The 23,226-nt window shown below is 35.4% G+C and overlaps 3 protein-coding genes across 5 annotated transcripts; 2 read left to right on the forward strand and 1 right to left on the reverse strand.

Moving 5' to 3' along the window:
- The first annotated feature begins 1,341 nt into the window (after positions 1–1,341).
- Positions 1,342–5,695, forward strand: prdx1 (peroxiredoxin 1). Of its 2 annotated transcripts, none has more exons than XM_067362140.1 (6): positions 1,342–1,460; positions 2,163–2,274; positions 2,582–2,735; positions 4,320–4,442; positions 5,042–5,172; positions 5,317–5,695. In XM_067362140.1, exons 2-6 carry the CDS (start codon positions 2,169–2,171, stop codon positions 5,400–5,402), a joined length of 600 nt encoding a protein of 199 aa, XP_067218241.1. In that variant the 5' UTR covers positions 1,342–1,460; positions 2,163–2,168; the 3' UTR covers positions 5,403–5,695. The 2 variants fall into 2 exon arrangements, with proteins under 2 accessions (XP_067218241.1, XP_067218242.1); XM_067362141.1 differs by having other exon boundaries at positions 1,437–1,460; positions 2,166–2,274.
- A 429-nt stretch (positions 5,696–6,124) lies between these two features.
- zte38 (zebrafish testis-expressed 38) lies at positions 6,125–11,645 on the forward strand. The gene is made up of 12 exons (XM_067363773.1): positions 6,125–6,175; positions 7,106–7,229; positions 7,323–7,386; positions 7,541–7,577; positions 7,670–7,690; positions 7,792–7,818; positions 9,648–9,715; positions 10,454–10,602; positions 10,879–11,117; positions 11,220–11,259; positions 11,334–11,377; positions 11,472–11,645. Exons 1-12 carry the CDS (start codon positions 6,125–6,127, stop codon positions 11,523–11,525), a joined length of 918 nt encoding a protein of 305 aa, XP_067219874.1. The 3' UTR covers positions 11,526–11,645.
- A 194-nt stretch (positions 11,646–11,839) lies between these two features.
- aldh9a1b (aldehyde dehydrogenase 9 family, member A1b) lies at positions 11,840–23,126 on the reverse strand. Of its 2 annotated transcripts, none has more exons than XM_067363145.1 (12): positions 23,060–23,126; positions 22,547–22,780; positions 22,224–22,369; positions 22,005–22,134; positions 21,498–21,632; positions 19,004–19,200; positions 14,934–15,074; positions 13,453–13,641; positions 13,279–13,366; positions 13,004–13,145; positions 12,468–12,580; positions 11,840–12,362 (listed from the first exon to the last, which is right to left on the reverse strand). In XM_067363145.1, exons 2-12 carry the CDS (start codon positions 22,725–22,727, stop codon positions 12,268–12,270), a joined length of 1,557 nt encoding a protein of 518 aa, XP_067219246.1. In that variant the 5' UTR covers positions 22,728–22,780; positions 23,060–23,126; the 3' UTR covers positions 11,840–12,267. The 2 variants fall into 2 exon arrangements, with proteins under 2 accessions (XP_067219246.1, XP_067219245.1); XM_067363144.1 differs by having other exon boundaries at positions 22,547–22,755; positions 23,060–23,115.
- Positions 23,127–23,226: the final 100 nt, after the last annotated feature.

The raw sequence follows: 23,226 nt of genomic DNA on the forward strand, positions 1-23,226 counted from the left end.
TATACTCTGTGCTCTTATCAGCACTACTAGTCAAACATTCCATATTGACTCGGGTCTGTTTAGATATGTAATCCTGCTAAAGCATTCCTTTTATGATCTGGCATACTGAACCTTCTTTCAAGTAAGCAAAACCTGGGTTATGGATGTTGCTTATTATAAATGTTCACTAAAACCTGTAATCGTGACAAGCAGTAGAGATGGTAATTACTAATGAGAGTTATGCTGATTATGCCCATGGTTGTTGGTTGAAAGCAGTTCCTTTTTAAAACACACGTTTGAGGCATCATTTGATCTGAACCCCACAGCTGCGTTTTTAATATGATCTCTTTGTGTCCAGCCGCCTCTTATCAGACCCTTCATTTGGTGCCCATGGTAACTAGGTTGAGAGATGGGAGAGGGAGAGGGGGAGGTTGAGGTAAAAAGATGAAGTCTGCAAATGACAGCTACTTAACACTGTCTAAAAACAAAGAATATATGATAACTTAAACATAGAGGGAGCGTTTGGAATGCCAAGCTATTGTGTTTAGTGTACAAAGATTTATGTATGTCTGAATGAGTGCAAAGATGTATTCTCTGGGAACCCCTGCAGACAACAAGGAAGAGGAAATGAATATGAAATATGAATAAACACTATAGCAGACCTTTGGCAACCCCGAAGGAATGTTAAAGCACCAGTCTGACACAAGGCAGCACGGAAAATTCCACAAACTGTGCTTCCTCCTCCATAAGGAAACACTCTACTTTTATCTTATGACATAGCAATTCTGTGAATGTGTTGGGCAGAAAGATTATAAAAATCTATGAACTGTTAAGTCAGTGAGGGTCTGCAGTTATGTAATCATGAAGTTGAGGAAAATCGAACTGAATTAAGAGTTACAAAACTTCTGACAGAAAGTCACACAGAAGCCCCATGACATGAAACGTATGGCTGATTAGCTGTAAAGACGTTTTGCTTCAGGCAGAAGTGTTTTGCCTGTTAGTTCCTAACTGTAACACAAAAGTTTACACCATATTTAAAAATGTATTACTTTTTTTAAAGCATGAATTTCTTAGGGGCAGTTCACAATTTGTCAGACATGACTACAAATAGACTAAAATCACTTAAAGTAGATATAGTTTATGGTAAGCGCTACACGCTCCATAGGCTTGCTTACTGAAATTTATTAGCTATTTTCGTAGGAGTAAGTTTGCACTATATTAGTATTTGGCCTATATATAACAGTGAATTTAGAAACAGCACATCGCATGTCTATACGCATGTGTTCAGCACAGAAAATGTGCAAAGTCATGCTGCCATAAACATTTCTCAGTGTTCATTCCACGCAAAGCATTTACTTGAGAGGCAGTGGATCTCACGGAGTATCGCGATACTTGAGCAGGACCTATTTAAACACCAACCACTGCCGTGAATTCACACTCATTCATTAACTGAGACTCTCGGATTGTGGAGACAGTTGAAGGTATGAAATACTCTCTTAAAACTTTTGTTTTCTTTCCAGTGAAAATGCGTTAATTAATCGGAAGTTACACATTCTATGCTCTTGTTTTACCATGTGAATTTCCTGTGTTTTCGTGACTGCTTTTGGTGGGGGAGTTTCGTTTTCTGTAATCTGTACATTTATGATGTCTTTATATACGTTTGAATTAATAATGCATTGTGAAATTGTTCCAGTGTGAACTTGTTTGTAAAGCGCCTACCTGTTGCACTTCGATCCATGGAAAGTGCTTTCAAGTTTCACTACTTTTATTTTACGTAAATGCGGAATGCTTCTGATCTGCAATAAGACCATATCTTAGTGTTAGAAAACTACGTTATATAAAATTATTATAATGATGAATTTGTAAACAAGGTTAGGGTTACGTCAAATAACTTTCTTATTAGTACGTGTTGCAAATTGAGGAAATATTGAAATAACGAAAGGAAATGACTTCCTGAGGACTAACTGACATATTCTATTCTATTCTATTCCTAACAAAAAAAAAAAAAAAAAAAAATCATATAATTAGTATTTTGCACATTCTCTTTGATCTGTATGTGTAATTTTTTTTCCTTTATGAAATGTGGCATTAAAGTAACATTTTTTTTTTTTTTAATAACATTTCCTGTTATTTCTTTTTAAAAATAGTTTTTCATGAAACACATTTTCTTTTCTTGAACCTAGAAGAAAATGGCAGCTGGAAAAGCACATATTGGCAAACCTGCTCCAGACTTCACAGCCAAAGCTGTGATGCCAGATGGACAGTTTAAAGATCTCAGCTTGTCTGACTACAAAGGTATGATTTTAACACTAGTGCAGTAAAGAAGAGCTGTCAAGATACAAGCAGAATGCCCTGTAATTTGTGATACATAAAGAGTATTTAACTGTATCTGTTATTTGTATAATATATATATATATATATATATATATATATATATATATATATATATATATATATATATATATATAACTCTGCAAGGAAGCATTAGCAGGAAATTCATGGGTGTGACTTTGGATCACACAAATATTTTATTAGAGATAGCACTCATTGTGTGAGTGTCCTTGTGCACTTGTGACAAATGCTTTATTGCTCTTGTTTTTAGGGAAGTATGTCGTATTATTCTTCTATCCATTGGATTTCACCTTTGTTTGCCCCACTGAGATCATCGCCTTCAGTGATGCTGCCGAGGAGTTCAGGAAAATCAACTGTGAGGTCATTGGTGCCTCTGTTGATTCCCACTTCTGTCATCTTGCCTGGTGAGCTATAAAGATGAAGAAAAAAATTCAAACTTTAAAGGGGCCATATCTACTTATCATACTTCTTAAAATATTTTTCCCTAATGTCCACTGTTGCTAAAGTTTTATTTTTTTTGGTCACAAAAACTACCCTCTATCAGACCCTTAAAACAGTCTGTTATATGCTGTTGCACCTTTAGAAGGTTAGTTCACCCAAAAATGAAAATTATGTAATTTATTACTCACCCTCATGTTGTTACACACCTGTAAGACCTTTGTTCATCTTCGGAACACAAATGAAGATGTTTTTGATAAAATCCGATGACTCGGTGAGGTCTGCATCACCAGCAATAACACTCCCTTTTTCAATGCCCAGATGGCTACTAAAAACATATTCAAAACAGTTCATGCGACTACAGTGGTTCAACTTTAGTATTATAAAGCAACGAGAATACTTTTTGTGCACCAAATATAACAAAATAGTGACTTTATTCCACAATATCTAGTAATGGGTGATTTCAAAACACTGCTTCATGAAGCTTCGAAGCTTTACAAATCTTTTGTTTCAATTCAGTGGTTCGAAGCATGAATCAAACTGCCAAAGTCACGTGAACTATTGAAATTTTAAAACACTTTATGATCGCCTCGTGATTTTGACCTGAACCACTGATTCGAAACAAATGATTCTTAAAGCTTCGAAGCTTCATGAAGCAGTGTTTTGAAATCACCCATCACTAGATATTGTGGAATAAAGTCGCTATTTTGTTATATTTAGTGCACAAAAAGTATTCTTGTTGCTTAATAATATTAAATTTGAACCACTGTAGTCACATGAACTGTTTTAAATATGTTTTTAGTAGCTTTCTGGGCATTGAAAAAGGGAGTGTCATTGCTGGTAATGGAGGCCTCACTGAGTCATCGGATTCTATCAAAAATGTCTTAATTTGTGTTCCGAAGATGAACGAAGGTGTTACGGGTGTGGAACGACATGAGGATGAGTAATAAATGACAGAATTTCCATTTTGGGTGAACTAACCCTTTAAGAAACGCCCCCATAGCATGTGAAATGAACAACAGTTCTCATAACCAGGACTCTGGTTTTAAGCACAAAGTGACCTAGGTCACAGATACAAAAATACTAGCGCACATACACAGATACATAGCTTCTTCAAGGTTGAAGTTGGCTAAACAGGATACTCCGCTAAAACTAATACTAATAACATGTTCCCACTCACAGTAAGAGGTACAGTTACTCTTGTGATTAAAGATGGAAAAGTAAAATAAATGCTTTAACATACACTGAAGAAGTCATTCATATCACTTAATATTTAGAAGGATAAATATTGATTAATAACTTGGTTATAAATCACTCAAAAGATATATACATGTATTGACGCGGTAGTGGATTCCAGAATCCCCCACCGTCAGTGTCAAATAAACCTCTAAAATGTGTAATAAACTATTCTTTATAGTGAAAGTTGTTCTGTGCCTAAGAACCGCCTTGTCTTTAGACGTTTTAAAGTGCTAACCTATTGTACAGATAGTTATTCAATATTCATGAACTTACCAATTAATGACAATGTTTTACCTGTGTGATCATAACAGGATAAACACACCTCGGAAACAAGGTGGTTTAGGGCATATGAAGGTCCCTCTGGTGGCCGATTCCCTCCGCTCCATTTCTCAAGACTATGGTGTACTGAAGGAAGATGAGGGTATTGCATACAGGTATGGAGGAATTACCTAAATCCAAGAAAATGTTTTTGAAAAGTACCATATACACTACCATTCAAAAGCTTTGAAAGAAATTAACACTGTAGCATTCAGCAAGGATGCATTAAATTGATCAAAAGTGACATTAAAGACATTTAAAATATTACAACAGATTTCTGTTTCAAATAAATGCTGTTATTTCTATTCATCAATGATTATTGAAAATAAACGCATTACAGTTTCCACAAAACACTGAGCAGCACAACTGTTTAACACTGGTAATAATAAGAAATGTTTATTGAGCAGCAAACCAGCATATTAGAATGATTTCTGAAGGATCATGTGACACTGAAGACTGTAGGAATGATGCTGAAAATTCAGCTTTGCCATCAGGAACTAATTACATTTTAAAATAAAATATTCAAATTGAAAACAGTTATATAATATTTCACAGTATTGCTGTTTAAATCAGCCTTGGTGAGCATACTTTTGAACGGTAGTGTATCTTTTTACTACTTCGTAGTATGGGTTTTGTCACACAAGATTAGAATAAAACAAATCAAGGTCTCTCTCTAAATATTGCTATTAACTTATTTCAATTTTCTCTAACTTAGAGGTCTTTTCATCATTGATGACAAAGGCATTCTGAGGCAGATAACCATCAATGACCTGCCAGTGGGCCGCTCCATCGATGAAACCCTGCGCTTGGTGCAGGCCTTTCAGTTCACCGACAAACATGGAGAAGGTACCGCAAATTTACTCGTCTTTGGACTGGCAGTGCTTCCTGATTTTACATACAATTCCTTTCATGCAGTACAGTGTGAAATCTGTTTCCATTTTTTAAAACTAAATCAGTTTTGCCTTTTGTTGTCACTTACTTTTTCCCTAGTTTGCCCAGCCGGATGGAAGCCCGGAAAAGACACAATTAAGCCCGACGTCCAGCAGAGCAAAGACTACTTCTCCAAACAACATTAATAGGCACACTAGGCTGTGCAGCATAGTGTAATGGTCCCTGTACAGGGACTATTAACAAGACAGTAGCATGAAGTACTGCTACTAGCACATCTATGTAAGAGTGGTAATTATTATTTATAGTCATATATATTGTGAGAAGTTATAGGACCAAAGTGTGTAATGACCTGAACTGTATTGTAACATTTAAGTTAGTATGTGCAACGTGTCTTACCATCCTTTTTGTTGTGAAAACAGATATGCTAATTGTATTGTCAACAATTTTTTTTGCATTTCAAACAATAAACCATTTTTAACAATGATTTTTTTATTTGTTTAAATGACTATTATTTTATTGTATTGTTTAATGAGTTTAGTAGGCTAAATAAATATGTATTTCTACATAAATATTAGTAAATATATTAATCAAATTATTGTTAACATTGGATGTGTTGGCGCTCTCTGTGTTTACCGCCAAATGCGCGTGATCGATGACAGGTGTCTCTCGCGCGCATTCTCCGATTTGTCGCGGTCAGCGGTTTTACCTTAAAAAGTTATCGCTATATTCTTCGTAGGATATTTAATAATACATTATCAAATTTAGCAAATAACACGTTGTCTTACATAAACATCGATAGAATAATTAAATTATTAGCGTGTTGATTTATTTGCTGATGCTAAAATAGCTTTTGAGGAGGTCATTTGAGTGTGAGGAAGCTAACGTTAACATTAAAGTTAGCTCAAGCATGACAACCAGACAGAAGAAACTAACTCAAGACAAACAGGTGATTGCTGAGGTGAGATACTAAATGAATGACATTTACAGTGTGAACGTAAATAAAATAAACCCTTACAAAATATACCATGCTTCCAAATAAGGAGCTGGATTAAAACGGAAGTAGTTTCTGTCGTTTTACTACTGTAAAATCATAGTACATTTAGTACAGTAATTTAAGGTCTGCTTCAGTCATTATAAGAAGCTGTCAGAATAATAATTTCTTTATTTTATTATTATTATTACTAATGACAATGCTCGCTAATGCAGTTACCACAGTTTTACTGTAAACAATCCCTGAGGGAGGCTAACAGGAATTTTGGTTAATGAGAAAATGGTGATTTTCTTTATAAATAGCAGGTCAATACCGAAGTATATATTAAATATCGCTAAGCTAGCAACAAAATATTATTGTAATATTTCAGTAGTAATGTTTTAATACCCATTATTAGTGCTTTTAATTTCAGTCCTTTTCACTGACAGTTTGTCAACGTAACAGCATTGCCGTAAACTGTGATGGTTGAAATATATGCTATACTATATATTTCTGTATATGGAGACTAATTGATGTTCAGTATGTATTTGACTTAGTATGACTTAGTACTTCAGTATGTATTTGTTCTCAGTTCTCACAGTTTTTCATAAGTATCATAGTCATGTTCAACAGTGAATTGTCATTTGACAGTCACACTTTAATTGTTTGAAGTTATTTGCAGTGTCTCCTTTAAAAAGAGAGTTTTGTATTCCAAAGCATTCATTAATTACAGCTATTTAAGTTTGGTTTCTGCATTTTTCACATCTATGCTTAAAAAGGTTCCAAAACTATAATTCTATTAGATTTCTGTGTCATTTGTGAACATATGTGTATGTACAGTATGTGAATATGGATTTCAAGGCCCTTTTCTTTGAAAAACTGTATTGTGAATTGATCTGAATCAGTGTATTTCATCAGGCGCTGGATACTGCGGCTCAGTCACTGGTGTTTGTCAAGCGCATGGTGGTTATAGCTGTCTCCTCCATCACCTATCTGCGTGGGATATTTCCCGAGGACTCCTACAGATCCAGATACCTGGAAGGTATAAATATACACACTGGTTTATTAATGGCCGAACAGCTGTTTGAAATATCTCATACAATCAGTTTGTTCATTGATGAATGTTGTTCTTCAGATTTGTGTATCAAAGTCCTCAAACAGGATTGTTCTTGCCCTGGAGCCCGCAAACTCATCAAATGGTAATATGTTGCATATGTTGTATTTGTATAATGAATTGCGATGTGTGTTTATTTGAATGTATACTTATGTGAAAGTATATGTAATGATTCACTGAAGTGTAAAAATGCTAAGATGCTATAAAAAGTAATTATAACCATACTTCTGTCCTCCAAGGCTGATGGGATGTTTTGATGCTTTGGAGAAGAGATATGTAAGTTAAAAGCACATATTTAAATATAAATCTATATCTTTCTATTTTTTTTTTTATTTTTTTTGCATTAATCTACTTTATTTTTTTTGCAGCTTCAAATGGTGGTCATTGGGGTCAGTAAATATGTGTTTTTATTTATACGATAATTTCTAAAGAAATGCACATTATATAAATTAATTATATTAATTAATTATTTTTTAATTATTATTCACAGGTACACACAAGCCCAGATGACAGTAATGTAAGTTCCAAGATTTAGTCTTCCATGGAGTTTTTAGATCAGGGTTTTATTTTATGGACCCCCAAATATACTTTCATGTTCAAGACTATTTATGCTGTTGAGATACTGTGTAAGTGGAATTCCAAAATCAAATAATTGGCTTTTATATTTTTTTTATACTAAAGGCAAATTCCAAATCATATTTATCTTCTATTGAAATTGACCTTTAAGTTTTTAAGAAATATTTTCAGTTTTGCGGAGCACAGGAGTATAAGTTGAGTCGTGGATATAAACGCAAGCTGTATATTTATTCAAAGAAAGCTAAGAACAGGAATATAGACACAAGAGAGTAATGTACAACTAAACAAGACACAGGTGAACATAATCAGAAACCATAATAACTAATAGAAAGATGATACAGTGATACAGATGACAACGTTGTCAAAACGATCCATGCTCACCCTTATCTGCGAAAAAGACTAAAAATGTTGTATTATGCTGTCAGGCCAGTAGTTTGCGATGTCACTTTTTAAAGAAAAACAATGCGCCTATAGACTGAACACGTAATATGCATGCGCATGTCTTCATCGTTTTCACAAATGTGTATATTTGTAGTTTACACAGAGATGATAACGGTATCATTTTCAAAAACTTGCACTATCAAAAAACACTGTTGTCATGTAAATGAATGGCCAAAACACATAAAAAGTTTTTTGACATGGTGTCCTGTAAATGGCCCTCATACACAACAGAACACAAAAACACTGAATACCTGTAACAATTCCAAAGCAATAAAGGTGACAGTGGTGAGGAGAAAAGATTTTTCATTTTTGTACGTATGTCACAAGGATAGGGTGATGAATGCTATAAAATATTATATGCAGATTTGTTTTTTAGGACTGTCAGTGGAATAAAATGATTGCAATTAATCTCTTAATTAATCTCATAAAAATCTTAAGTGGAATAAAATTTCAAATTTAGCAAATGTGTTTATTATTGCATTACACATAATTTGTTATTATCTAACAGTAACTTTTTCCCAGTGCTATAGACCTTCGGTGCATCCGAAATCGCGTACTGTCTGTGTAGGCACTACATTTTTTTTTTACAGTTTGAACTTTCTGACCATTAAGTATATTCTATATAGTATGAATGTGGGTAGTATGAATGTAATCCTAATATACTACATCCGCCATGTTGTCATTATCACGTGAGGCTTCACCTCCATTCCTAAATCCTCTCCTGTGGACTCATGGGATAAAGTGTCCATCGGATGCGCAATTCTCGTCGGAAGTAGTAGGTCATCCAGGGAATTTTTGCCTACTGTTTTTCAAATGCTATGAATTCAGACATACAACTCTGTTGTTATACTGTACTGTTACATGTAGTATGTACATAGTTCATACTACATAGTAGAGAAGTATTAGATTTCGGACACAGTGCTTATGTAGCCCCGCCCCTTTTCAGTGCTGCACTCCTTATATTCTGTCTTCCAGTTTGTGTTTCCACAGTGAGAAGGTAAGATCTTATGGATTCGTGAATGAACCACTTGTTTCAAAATCTTCCCGGTCTACTGACATCCACTTCAAACATTACAATGCTCATGATTAACGTTCATTAACTCTACAATAACTAAATCCATCAGCTAATTACTCATCGACAGCGATGCCATATAAATATACAGAGCTACCACAAAAATAGAAGTTCAAAGACAAAATTCTAAAGATGGCTGTGCGATTGTTTCTCTAGCGCATAAGGTCAATACATTTTGAGAGAAAAAAAAAATGTGAACACCAATATGACTTTCCTAAACCTGCTGTTTTGTCTCTTGCGTGTGTCTGTTGTCTCAGCATGTCATTGAGTCCTATCAGTTTAAATTCAGATACTCAGAGTGTGGACCACAGATGGACATCCTGAGGTATAGTATTGTACATTGCTCAAGTGTTGAGAGTGAAATACTGTATCTGTAAAACTAGATTTTCTGTAGTTTGCTTTTCCTGTATGTCTTCAGTTGATGACTACATAACAATCATCCTGTACACTACCGTTCAAAAGTTTGGGATTAGTAAAATTTTCTTTTAAAATAAATAGTTTTAGACATGAAATTGATCAAAAGTGACAGTAAATACATTTATAATGTTACAAAAGATTTCTATTTCAAATAAATGCTGTTCTTGCCGAACTTTCTGTTCATCAAGGAATCCTAAGAAAAAAGTATCAGTTTTCACAAAAATATTAATATTAAAGCAGCACAGCTGTTTTTAACATTGATATAATAATAAAAGTTTCTTGAGGACCAAATCAGTATATGAGAATGATTTCTGAAGGATCATGACTGGAGTAATGGCTGCGGAAAGTTTAGATTTAACATCACAGGAATAAATTACATTTGAAAATATATTCAAATATTAAACAGTTATTTTAAATTATAATTATATTTTGCAATATTTTTTACTGTATTTCAAATAAATGCAGTCTTAATGAGCATAAGAAACTTCAAACACTTTAAAAATCTTACTGACCCCAAACTTTTGAACGGTAGTATAGTTTTGGACAGTATGTTGCCAATTTAGTGTACATTCATGTAAAAAAAAAAAAAAAACTATTGAAATGTCCCTTCATTAAAACTAGTCCTCACCTCTTTTCTTCATTTCAGTAATGTGAATGGGGACCTGAGAGTGACCGTAGAGGACACTAAGAAAGCTTCAACGCTCCTGATCAGAAAACTGTTCCTCCTCATGCAGAATCTAGAAGCTCTGCCCACTGCCGTTTACCTCACTATGAAACTCTACTACTATGATGATGGTATAATATATCCTTCTTCAGTATGAGGAGAGAGGTTACACTTTATTTTACAGTACATGTACTTACAGTGTACTTACCAAAGAAAGCACTGGTAATATAAGGTAACTACATGGGTTATGGTTAAGGGTTAGTACATAGTTATTGTAATTGCTATAATAAGTATATAGTATGTACATGCAGGACTGTAAAATAATGAAATAAATTCATGATGTATATTATGTTTTTTTGGGATCAAATGAACTTGCAAAATGAACTTTTGTCTCCTTGTAACTTTAGTCACTCCACCTGAATACGAGCCACCAGGATTCAAGGCAGGTGTAAATGAAAGTCTGTGGTTTGAGGGAAGTGCAGTGCACTTCAGAGTGGGTGAACTACAGTCTCGCTTCCACACCATGAAGCTGCGTGTGACGGCAGCACAGAGCCGTCTTGGGAAGCTACAGGAGGGGGGCCAGTTGAGTGAGAATGACACGGAGATGGAGACACCCTCTCTCGCTCAAATCAGAGCAGCAGAAACGGTGCAAAGCAGATGGATCTTAATGAAAGATGTTATACTGGATAAGTTTTGATATGTGTTCACCTGACTGGATTCAGATTCTGAAACATTTCTCTTGTGACAGGTGACCAGAAACTGTGACCAGGACCTGCCATCTGAAGATGGTAAGTATCTAAAACAGAGGTTTTTTTCTTTTCTGCTTTGGAGAGTGTTTACTGAATTTCTTGACCTTTTGCAGAATCTCTTGCACAGTTTAAACAGCCCAAAAAAGCTATAGCAAAGGTAAGCCATTTATGATTTATTTTTTTATGGAGATAAAACTGTTTTTCTAAATTAAAAACACATTTTGATGCTTTTTCATTATACATTTGCACAGAGGAAATGTGTGAGAAGCAAACTTCCAAGGAGGAAAAAGAAGAAATGCTTTTAAAACCCATAACAAGTTCATCAGACAAACATGTTTTTAAAAGGGTTTTTTGGCCAATATTTTTGATTCAAATATAGTAAAATGGCTTTTTACCAGGTAGAAGTTTGAAAAGTTTTTGACTAGGTAATTAGTTCTGGTGAATTTATCCTCATATTTTAGGCGAATTTATAACTTATTTATAATTGATGAAGTTGGACAGAGATATTTATTCGCTGAATGTAGAAAACAATGTTAAATGTATGACACATCAGCTGTATGTACAAGAGTATGTACATAAAATAAACAATACTTCAGACTATATTCTTTATACACAAGCTCCTTTATTACAATTATGTACCGCCTTTGCCATTAATTTAAAAAATATTACCATGCATAGTGTTTCCTTGAGCAAATTAATAGGTAAAGCATATATTCACAGCAGCATGACCGATATGAGACACAGGTACATTATATTACAGTCACATTATAGCTATTTAACAATTAAATATAATGACAGTTTCTTTAAAATAAATGCAGTTTACACTCTCTTACACTCATTAAGAATTGTACCATCCTACAGTACAGGCACTTGATTGTGTATTCACAGGAAGCTGCCATTACTTGACAGAAATTATGTTAGCAGGCTAAACATGATCCATTAGTGGTGAACATTAATACATTTCAGTAACTGTGCGCGTCAAGTCTTTAGGCTAAATGGGTAATCCCACATTGAGATCTTCCAGTAGGATCCAATCAGTAATTGTGATTAAAAGAGACTATCCACATCACCCATCTCCACCACCACAGTCTTCAACTGAGAGTAAAATTCAATGGTCACCTGGCCATTTTCTCTTCCAATACCTGAAATCAAAGATAGAAGGTTGTGTTTAACTTCAGGACAGAGAGTGTTTATGGAGGCAAACACACCAATAAAAAAATGTTTGGTAACTCCTATTGTAACTCCACCTGAGGCCTTGTATCCTCCAAATGGCACCTCCACAGGGGTGATATTGTAATTATTGATGAAGCAAGATCCAGCCTGCAGGTTTTCTATAACTCGATGTGCTCTCTTAACATCTCTAGCGAGTCACAAACAGACAGAAAAGGAAAATATGAGCAAAAAGGAAAGCCCCAGTCTAGCTTTGTTAACTTACATAAACCTCAACCAGTCAGACATACTACCGTTCAAAAGTTTGGAGTCTGTGAAAATATTATATTAATACTTACACTTATTCAGCAAAGACACATGAAATTGATCAAATATAACAGCAAAGACATTTATAGTGTTACAAAAGATTTCTATTTCAAATAATGCTTTTCATTTGAACTTTTTATTCATCAAGAATCCTGAAAATAATGTATCATATTATATTTTTACTGTATTTTGGATCAAATAAATGCAGATTTTATGAGTACTAGAGACTTCTCATAAAAACTTTTTAAGAAAAGGTACTGACCCCAAATGTTCGAACGGTAGTGTATAAAACTAACTTTCACTTTACTTAGTAAAGACCCCTGCAGCCAGACCCAGAGAGCTGTCATTGGCTCTCCGGAGAACCTCATCCTCAGTGTCAAAGGGCAGTACTGACATTACAGGCCCAAAGATTTCCTCTTTGACACACGTCATGTCATCTGTGCAGCCATCTGAAAACAAGCCGTGAATGAACACAGAAAACAGACTGATTTAAGGAAATGAACAGAATTAAAAATAGACCATTGAATGTTTCCAAACCACATGAACTCAAAACATCAGCTGCCAACTGTTTTTCTAACTCACCAACCACACATGGTGTCATGTAGTATCCATCTTTTAGTTTAGGATCGGTTGGGATGAAGGGCTCCCCTCCACAGAGCACTCTGGCTCCCTGTCAATAAAAAAGCAACTACATTACCAACCCATGGAATATAGTAAACAACACAATCATGCTACTATTTTCTATACTGAATATACCTCTTTCTTGGCTTGGTTCACATATCCCAGCACCTTGTCCAGGTGTGGTTTGCTGACCAGGGCTCCCATACGAGTCTCCTCCAACAGAGGGTCTCCTATCAGGATGGCTTTAGTTCTCCTGACCACCTCTTTCAAGAACTGAGGAACAATTGACCTTTGCACAAAAACTCTGGTGCCGTTACTGCACACCTATATGTGGGAAATATATATATATATAAAAATACAGAACATAAACTATACACGCATTTAAAAAAATTGTGGTCAGAAATTAATACTTTTATTATTTTTTTTTTAAATTGTATTAATTTAATATATTTTGTTCACTTGAGTACTTACAATATCCCAAATGTTTCTGACTATTTGTAAATCGTGAGAAAATTGCAATTTTAACCAAGGCTCCGGGACATATGAGGAGTCAATTGCGTTATACCCGCATTAACCCTCGATCTGCCTCGGTTTCCGGTTTTATTTTGTAGAAACCATGCAAACACCAAAAACGCTTTAATATATTACACGCTTTAATAGACAAGGGAACATCTGTTTTGATGTATTTATAGACAGAACACTAATTGTTATATAGCTCAACACGTTTAGACATTGTTTAAATCTAATTTTCTTGATTTTTTGCGAGTAATGTTAACATGCCTCAGAGACTATTTTGTGAGCTAACATCATAATCAGATGCAACTTTATTTTTAGTAACAGAAATACAGAATTTTCTCCATCATACAATACGTTTTCTATGCCTTTCTTTTGAATAGGCCTCTAGCGGACAGAAATCCTACATACTGCACCTTTAAGTTGATCAAAAATGACAAAAGTTTTTTGTTTCAAATAAATGCTGTTCTTTTGAACTTTATTTTCAGTCAAAGAATCCTGAAAAAAGAATCACGGTTTCCAAAAATATATCAAGCAGCACAATTGATTTCAACATTGAGAAAAATAAGAAATGTTTCTTGAGCAGCAAATCATCATAGAATGATTTAGGAAGGATCATGTGACACTGAAGACTGGAGTAATGATGCTGAAAATTCATCTTTACATCACAGGAATAAATTACATTTTAAAATATAGTCAAATAGAAAACAGTTAAATTAAATTGAAATAATATTTTTACTGTATCTTTGATCAAGTAAATGCAGCCTTGGTGAGCATTACAGACCCTAACATTTTTAACAGTAGAGTATTTTCTATTTTTCATCTCTGAAATGCCTTTGATTTATTTATACTTATTTTAGAGTGAACATTTTTAATCTGACATTATAGCTTGTAATATTGTGTAAACTAAAATACTGTATAAACCTGTATTACTGTATAAAATATTGCATAAAAATATGTTATAATATTGTATAAATGTTGTCTAAAGCAGTTGTGTAGTTGGTCTGTATATCAGCATGGCTGTGATCACCTGTGACATTTTATATGAAACAGAGGAAAAACTATGCAAGTTCAAACTTTGACTTGACCTTTCAATACAGTACCTGGCCTTGAGACAAGAAGTTGGCCATAAGTGCTCCTCTAACAGCATTTTCTAGGTCAGTGTCCTCGAAGATGATCAGAGGAGATTTACCACCAAGCTCCAGTGTCACTGGCTTGACCCCTCGGGAGGCCATTTCCATTATCTGTTGGGCCAAAACATGCATTTAAACACAGGAAGTGCATTCCAGGATAGTATCCATTACTAGTACTGCTACTATAAATAAACTTTTCAATAGACTATATAAAATGAAGTATAATACACACAACTTTGATTAAACCAGACACAATAACCAATTGCTTAAAGGGTTAGTTCGGCCAAAAATAAAAATTATGTCATTAATGACTCACCCTCATGTCGTTCCAAACCCGTAAGACCTCCGTTCATCTTCAGAACACAGTTTAAGATGTTTTAGATTTAGTCAGAGAGCTTTCTGTCCCTCCAATGAAAATGTATGTATGGTGCACTGTCCATGTCCAGAAAGGTAATAAAAACATCATCAAAGTAGTCCATGTGACATCAGTGGGTTAGTTAGAATTTGTTGAAGCATCAAAAATACATTTTGGTCCAAAAATAACAAAAACTGCGACTTTATTCAGCATTGTTTTCTCTTCCGGAATCCTTTCCATTGAATTGATTCCATTGAACTGATTCCATTGAATCCTGAATCATCATTGAATCATCTGTCGGCAATGGTAATGCACTTTTACGTCGCTGTAGTTGTTTTTGGCGATTAGGACATCCGCAACATTTTGAAGCATCTAAAATACATTTTGGTCCAAAAATAACAAAAATTACGACTTTATTCAGCATTGTCTTCTCTTCCTGAATCCTTTCCATTGAATTGATTCCATTGAACTAATTCCATTGAATCCTTTCATCTGTCGGCGTAGGTAATGCACTTTTACGTCGCCGTGGTTATTTTTGCCGATTAGGACATCCGCGACTTGCACACTTACACACCATTTTAAAAAATATAGCAATACCAAAATAAAAACAATCATCAGCGTTACTGTCCGGAGCAGAAGGGGGCGGTAATGCACCAATAAGCTGGATGCCAACCGCCTTAAAACAGGAAAGAAGAAGAAGAAGAATTCGTGAACGCGAATTGACAACAGACCCGGAAGAGAAGACAATGCTGAATAAAGTCATAGTTTTTGTTATTTTTGGACCCAAATGTGTTTTCGATGCTTCAACAACTTCTAACTAACCCACTGATGTCACATGGACTACTTTGATGATGTTTTTATTACCTTTCTGGACATGGACAGTCTACCGTACATACATTTTCAATGGAGGGACAGAAAGCTCTCGGACTAAATCTAAAATATCTTAAACTGTGTTCTGAAGATTAACAGAGGTCTTACGGGTTTGGAACGACATGAGAGTCATTAATGACATCATTTTCATTTTTGGGTGAACTAACCCTTTAAAGGGTTAGTTCACCAAAAAAAAAAGAAAAGTCTGTCATCATTTACTTACCTTCATGTCGTTCCAAACCCAGAAGGTTAATTTTTGAAACACAAATTAAGATATTTTTGTAATACTTTACAATAAGGTCTCATTAGTTGACATTAGTTAGTTAATGTATTAACTATCATGAACTAACAATTATCAATACATTTATTGCAGTATTTATTAATCTTTATGGTAACACTATTAATGTTAGTTAATAAAAAGTCGTTCATTGTTTGTTCATGTTGGTTCACAGTGCATTAACTAATGTTAACAAATACAACTTTTGATTTTGAATGCTGAAATTAACATTAAGATTAAATGTTGTCGATGTAATGTTCATTCTTAGTTAACCAAAGTAGTTAACTAATGAAACCTTGTTGTAAAGTGTTACTGATATTTTAAAGAAATCTTATTTAAAGAAGTCACAAAGCTGTCCATATTCCATATAAAATTAATCAAACCATTTAATCATGCGCTCTCTTTATATGATGAACAGATTTAACTTAGTTTAGCTCTTGCTATTGATTCTTGATTATTGATCAAGAGAAAAACTGTTTTTCTTCTGCTCTTTGTTTATTAATAAATCATGGGTGAGAGAAAGAAGCAGCAATGGCCAAATGCTCAGATACATATACAAGAAACAACTAATCCATTGAGTTTTTTTTTTTTTTTTAAGTATTATATAAAAGTTATATTTGACTATGAAAAGGCTTTGAATAAAAGCCTCAATTTTATCTGTTCATTATATAATGTGATTGTGTCTTTTTACAAGACTTGGAATAAACTGCTGAATTCATATGGATTACTTTCAAAATGCCATTATGACCTTCTTGGATCTTCCATCTTTGGTTACCTGGACTGTCAAATGAGACACAGATGTAGTGTTGCACGATATACCGGTACTAGAAAGGTATCGCGATACCCTGCTTTTAGAAACGGTACGGTTCTTCATTTTATTAGTACCGGTACTTTGAGTGCCAGCTGTATTTCCTAATGTGCGACAGCAGGGAGCAGTGTGTGCAGCGCGCTGCTTCTGAGGCACATTGAGTGCGTGTTTATTCCTGTCAACTGCGCAACGGCAGATGCACAAAGCAAAATATGGCATTATTTTGCTTGCATTGCCGACAGTCAGGGCAAGCCCACGGACACCACAAAGCCCGTCTGCAAAATACGTTACAAAATAACGCAAGCGAAGGGAGCATCCAACTTGCCAAACATCCCGATTTGTACAGAGAATTTAAAGAGCGACAGGTTAGTGAATGTGATACCAGCGTTATGTTTGTGCTCTCAAAAATTAAATGAGTGTTATTTATATTACTCATGCAAGCAGACATCCGCAAAGAGGTGTATTATTGAGTCTAATAAGTGATATCTGGTTGCTAAAATAAAATTAATTTTAAAAAACAAATATGTGAAGGGACTATACAATTATATTAAACCAATTTATGCTTTAATAACATTGCTCTAATTATTTACAGTAATCAATATTCTCACTGTCAAAACACTTACATGCAGGGCTTGATGACAGCCACTCCCACTAGCCACTTTGGCGAGTTGAATATAATTTAAGTTTACAGCCAAATGGTCGTTGAAGATCGTCGTAGCACAAAATTACAATCCAATCACACAATTCGTTATTTACATGCAGTTAGTGAAGGAGGGATAGGCGGAATTGCGCTGAATGACACACAACAGAAGCGCTCTCTCGCGTGCGCTCTCTCTCGCTCTCTCTCTCTCTCTGTCTGTCGCGCGCGCGATCAGTTTTCCACGCGTCTGAATAGTCAAATACACGTGCACACAGATGTCTAAATGTCCATCATGTGGAGTATCTCGCGTGAATACAGTCGGTTATGGCTTAAGTGGACGTAAACAGGTGGGTAATAACTGGATATTTGTCAGTTACGTCCATGCATTCAGCAGCCCAATTAAATAGGCCTGTCCATCATTAATGTTAATCAAACAACAAAACCTGTTAAATATGTTAAATAAACCTAGTGTATCTGAAAAAAGATTATTTTTAATTTACTACTGTTTTTGTAATTTGCTTCTTTGTTCTTTTATATAGCATAACACAAATAACTTGTTCTCATACTAGCTCATGCTCATATTGTCCACCTCTTGCCCACCTGTACATACCAGCTGATATAAAATGTAATCTTGATTTGGGTGGTCAGTCTGCATTTAAAAGTTTGAAAGTGTTTTAAATCTTCTAAATCAAGTAAAATGACTCAAAGTAATTTAAGCATAAGAAAGTCAGCTTTAATCATATAAAATGTAATTTACCAACATCAAAATTGTGGCCAATAAAAATGCTAGCCACAGTTCTGTCATATGTTATTTATTTACTTTTCCTACTGTTTTAGGTTTTTGCCATAGTATCGTTTAAGTATCGGTATCGTGATACTGAAGTTGGGTATCGTATCGAAGTCAAAATTTTGGTATCGTGACAACACTACACAGATGTATCTTAATTTGTGTTTCGAAGATTTACCAAAGTCTTTAATGGTTTGGAATAACAAGAAGGAGTGTAACTGATGGCAGAATTTTCATTTTTGAGTGAACTAACCCTTTAAGTCTGCAATAGCTACTGAATTATTACTGCTGGAGTCCTCTTACTTTCTTTCCTGTGGGCACACTTCCTGTGAAGGAGACCTTAGCCACAGATGGGTGATGACACAGAAGAGAACCAGTCTCTTCTCCACCTTGCACCACATTGAACAGCCCCTCAGGAGCTCCAGCCTGCGAATAAATCTCAGCCAGCAGCACTGCAGTCACGGGGGTCACCGGAGACGGCTTGAACACCATGGAGTTGCCTACGATTGAATTGGAATAGCAGACTGTAAATGGAGAATGTTAAGATAAACATTTCAGGCACAGATCTAGGACAGAACGAACAAAGAGGGTTTTAAACAAATACAGTTCAATAGCCTTCAACACGATAGAGAGTTTCACATTTTTATGTCTAGTGTGAATAACAGTGAACAATGAGGCAAGTATATGGAGACTCAACAGATTAGGGTCAAAGATTAGGTTTTATAATCCACCAGATAAAAATCATAAGGTTGTTAACTTTAACAGCTTTGAGGTATCGTTCATATCCGTGGCAGGATGTGTTATGTGACACAGTTTAATAGTCAAGTTTAAGGGGTTTTTCAAATCCCTAACCCCCAAGTTGGGGCAATACTGATTATTATTGCATATTGCATTATTATTTTGAACAATTCATGCATACATTTCATTTAAAAAATTTGATCTCATGCTTAAAATTTGATCTTATGCCCAAATCAAATGTCATGCCTAGATTTTCAGTTGAAACGACAGATGTGTCTCATAACGCATACCGGACTTCTCCCACCATTTAATCATTTCTTACCATCAACTGCAAGCTTGCATTCAGATCTGCCTCCATCCAATAAACTACTGATGGATAAAACCAAGTCCTGCAATCTATTTCACTCGGAAGTACGCCACAATACAGAAGAAAAGTTCTGTATGTTACATTGTGACTTTAGGCAAGTATCATAGATACTATTTATTTATTTACATTTATTAAATTGGAAGACACTTTTATAACACTTTTAAGTGACATACAGTGTATTCAAGTAGGGAATGGACAATATATTGGTACTATATCAGTTATCTGCCAAAATTAGATTTTTTTTTTTTAATTATTGTACAAATAATCGTGCATGCTCATTTCCACAACTTTAACATTTAGATTATCTTTGCCGTCATCTGCCACACACTTCAAGTTAAAGGGTTAGTTCACCCAAAAATGAAAATTATCCCATTATTTACTCACCCTCAAGCCATCCTAGGTATATATGATTTTATTCTTCCAGTCAAACACAATCAGATTTATATTGAAAAATATTCTGGCTCTTCCAAGCTTTAAAATGGGAGAGAATAGTTACTGCGATTTTGAAGCCCATCCAAAAAGTACATCCATCCATCAAAAAATGATCCATATGTCTTCAGGGGGTTAATAAAGGCCTTCTGAATTGCTCCTAGTGATTATAGTCTATAAAGTTATAAATATGGATATTTTTCTTACAAAAGCACATCGCTTCACTTCAGAAGGCCTTTATTAACCCCCTGGAGCTGTATGGATTACTTTTATGATGGATGGATGTGCTTTTTTGGGCTTCAAAAATCACAGCAACTATTCACTCCCGTTATAAAGCTTGGAAGAGGCAGAATATTTTAAAATATAACTCTGATTGTGTTTGACTGAAAGAATAAAGTCATATACACCTAGGATGGCATGAGGGTGAGTAACAAATCTTAAAACCTGTTAAATGTAATCTTTAGCAAACGTGGTGGGGATACCTGAATTCATTTGTAGCATTTAAAATTTATTTATTTTATTATTGTTTTATATAATTTATTTAGAAAAAAAAATCACATAGAAATTCAACTTCCATTTATCAGCTATTGGCCATAATAACATTAAAGGTGCTAAAGAGGATGTTTTGTTTTTTATACATTTTTGCAATATTACTTGAAACTGTCTTTACTAACTGATAAAAGACTATTTATTAGGTGCACTGAAAGGAATAATATTAATATACATCATCTGTGCACGAGGTAGGGCCTTAAAAACATCAGCCAATCATTTACGCGATCATCGCATAAATAATTGGCCCTCTGGCTTGTCAATCACTGCCGTGACGTTCCTTGTGAGAGACGAGCGCGGCTGCGCGCTCCAGTAACTTTCCACACTCCACAGGCGGCGCATGCAATGTTTTTGTCAGAAGACAGGAGTAACAACTGCAGATTATGAGTTACCTGCGGTGAGTCTGACATAATGAATCCACTAACACGACACAGCGAATGCCGGTGGTAAACACTCGTGTTCCAATACTCGTGCACGAGTTTTGGGAGGCGTTCCCTTGAAATGAGCTGTGAAGGAGGGGGGTTGTTCTTACGCATGCACTCATTTCAAAAACTCACAGTCTTTGGTTTCTCAGTCGACGAAAAGATCCTCTGTAGAACCTTTAACAACAAATTATTGGCTTATCGGTGGATCTCTACATTCATTATGTGTGATTCCAGGGAATCACTATGAAACTTTGCTAAGCCACACTTATATCATTTATATAACACATACCACAAGCGATAGCAGGGGCAGATTTCCAGGCTGCGATCTGGAAGGGATAGTTCCAGGCTCCTATTCCCACACACACACCCAGTGGCTCCCGACGCGTGTAAGCAAATGAACCTCCTGCTAGCTGAACATGCTGACCTGAGAAGGAATAGCTGTTAAGCCATCTGTATAATCTCAATTTAGTTAAACATAACTATCATTTTAATTCCATGTACACTACCGGTCAAAAGTTTGGAATAAATACGATTTTTTTTATGTTTTCGGACCTTTCGGCAGATCAAAAATACAGTAAATGCCATAATATTGTGAAATATAATAATATTAATTATAATATTATTATAATAATATAATAATATTATTTCAATTTAAAATTTCTATTTGAATATGTTTTAAAATATAATTTATTCCTGTGATGTCAAAGCTGAATTTTCAGCATCATTACTCCAGTCTTCAGTGTCACATGATCCTTCAGAAATCATTCAACTGAGAACGATCAATAACAAAACTAACCTGAAAGGGTGGTGGCGTGTCCTGCAAAATACTCAATGCACAGTCTGGCTGAGTCCACATCTAAACGGGCTTCTGTGATGGACTTGCCATTGTTGACGACCTCCATCTCAGCAATCTCCTCTCTTCTCTTCTGTTCTCAACAACAAAAATAACTGAAAAGATCAGACTCAACACTTCTTGAATCAATGCAGCACTATTTTGTAATGCATTCCGGTCTACCTCAATGAGTCTAGCCGCCTCTATCATGACTCTGGCTCTTTCCATGCCTGCCAGTTTACTCCACTCTGTAAAAGCAGCGCTGGCGCTCCGAACAGCTGCATCGACCTCTGTGGCTCCACAAGCTTGCAGCTGGCAAAGGACACGACCTGCGATACATTCATCAAGACATAATAGGATCAGAGATGGTCATGTTTATAATCAAAGAATATGCTGTATCGAAAAAAATCAATGTAGAGGCATAGCCAGATGTGACTGTGATAATGTGATGGGGCAAAGTCTGATTGGTCAATGCCTACGGGGTGAAAGTTTTGGAAATACATTACCTGTTGCAGGCTCATATACTGGTTCGGATTTGGCTTTCACATCTTTGAGGTTGACTCGGCCACCACACCAGAAGTTGAGTGGATCTTTGATTTGAAGGGTTCCTGAGGATGAGCTCCTGGTCCCCGTGTAGTGAAGGACCCCACGGACACCCGGGGTCAGTACAGCCCTTAGCAGGACCATCTTCACTTGCCTACTGAACTTTGACCCCCTGGACGAGTGTCAACAAACGGGGTCTTTTCAGATATTGCAGCAAAACATAGCGTTACAACAATAAAATCCAACAGTCAAACATAAATTAGAAGAGATCTAGAGCTAGTCAAAAATATAAATAACAAGTTAAAATTATTTGTATATACATATAAGTTTATGACTATGTTATCGCAATAAAAGTCGAAGGCAACAACATCAGCTGTCCGTTTAAATGCAACCTACAACAGAACAAGCGTTATGCTAAGGCTTGAAAACAGAAACTCTAGTAAGCAAAAGTTTAGCAGCGATAGAGATTCACTTACCTTCTGCTGCAGATCTGCTGAATATTACAGATCAGTCCAGGTCCAGCCATGTTCGATCGTTTCTAGGGCGGGGCTTAAGCGCGAGGACGACTTCTATTGGTTTGTTCTCGGTGATGTCATGTGACGGTTCCGCAAATAAAACTCAATGTTCAACTCTTTTGTGGTCG

Source organism: Chanodichthys erythropterus, chromosome 16, assembly GCF_024489055.1.
Source record: "Chanodichthys erythropterus isolate Z2021 chromosome 16, ASM2448905v1, whole genome shotgun sequence".
NCBI classification, from domain to species: domain Eukaryota; kingdom Metazoa; phylum Chordata; class Actinopteri; order Cypriniformes; family Xenocyprididae; genus Chanodichthys; species Chanodichthys erythropterus.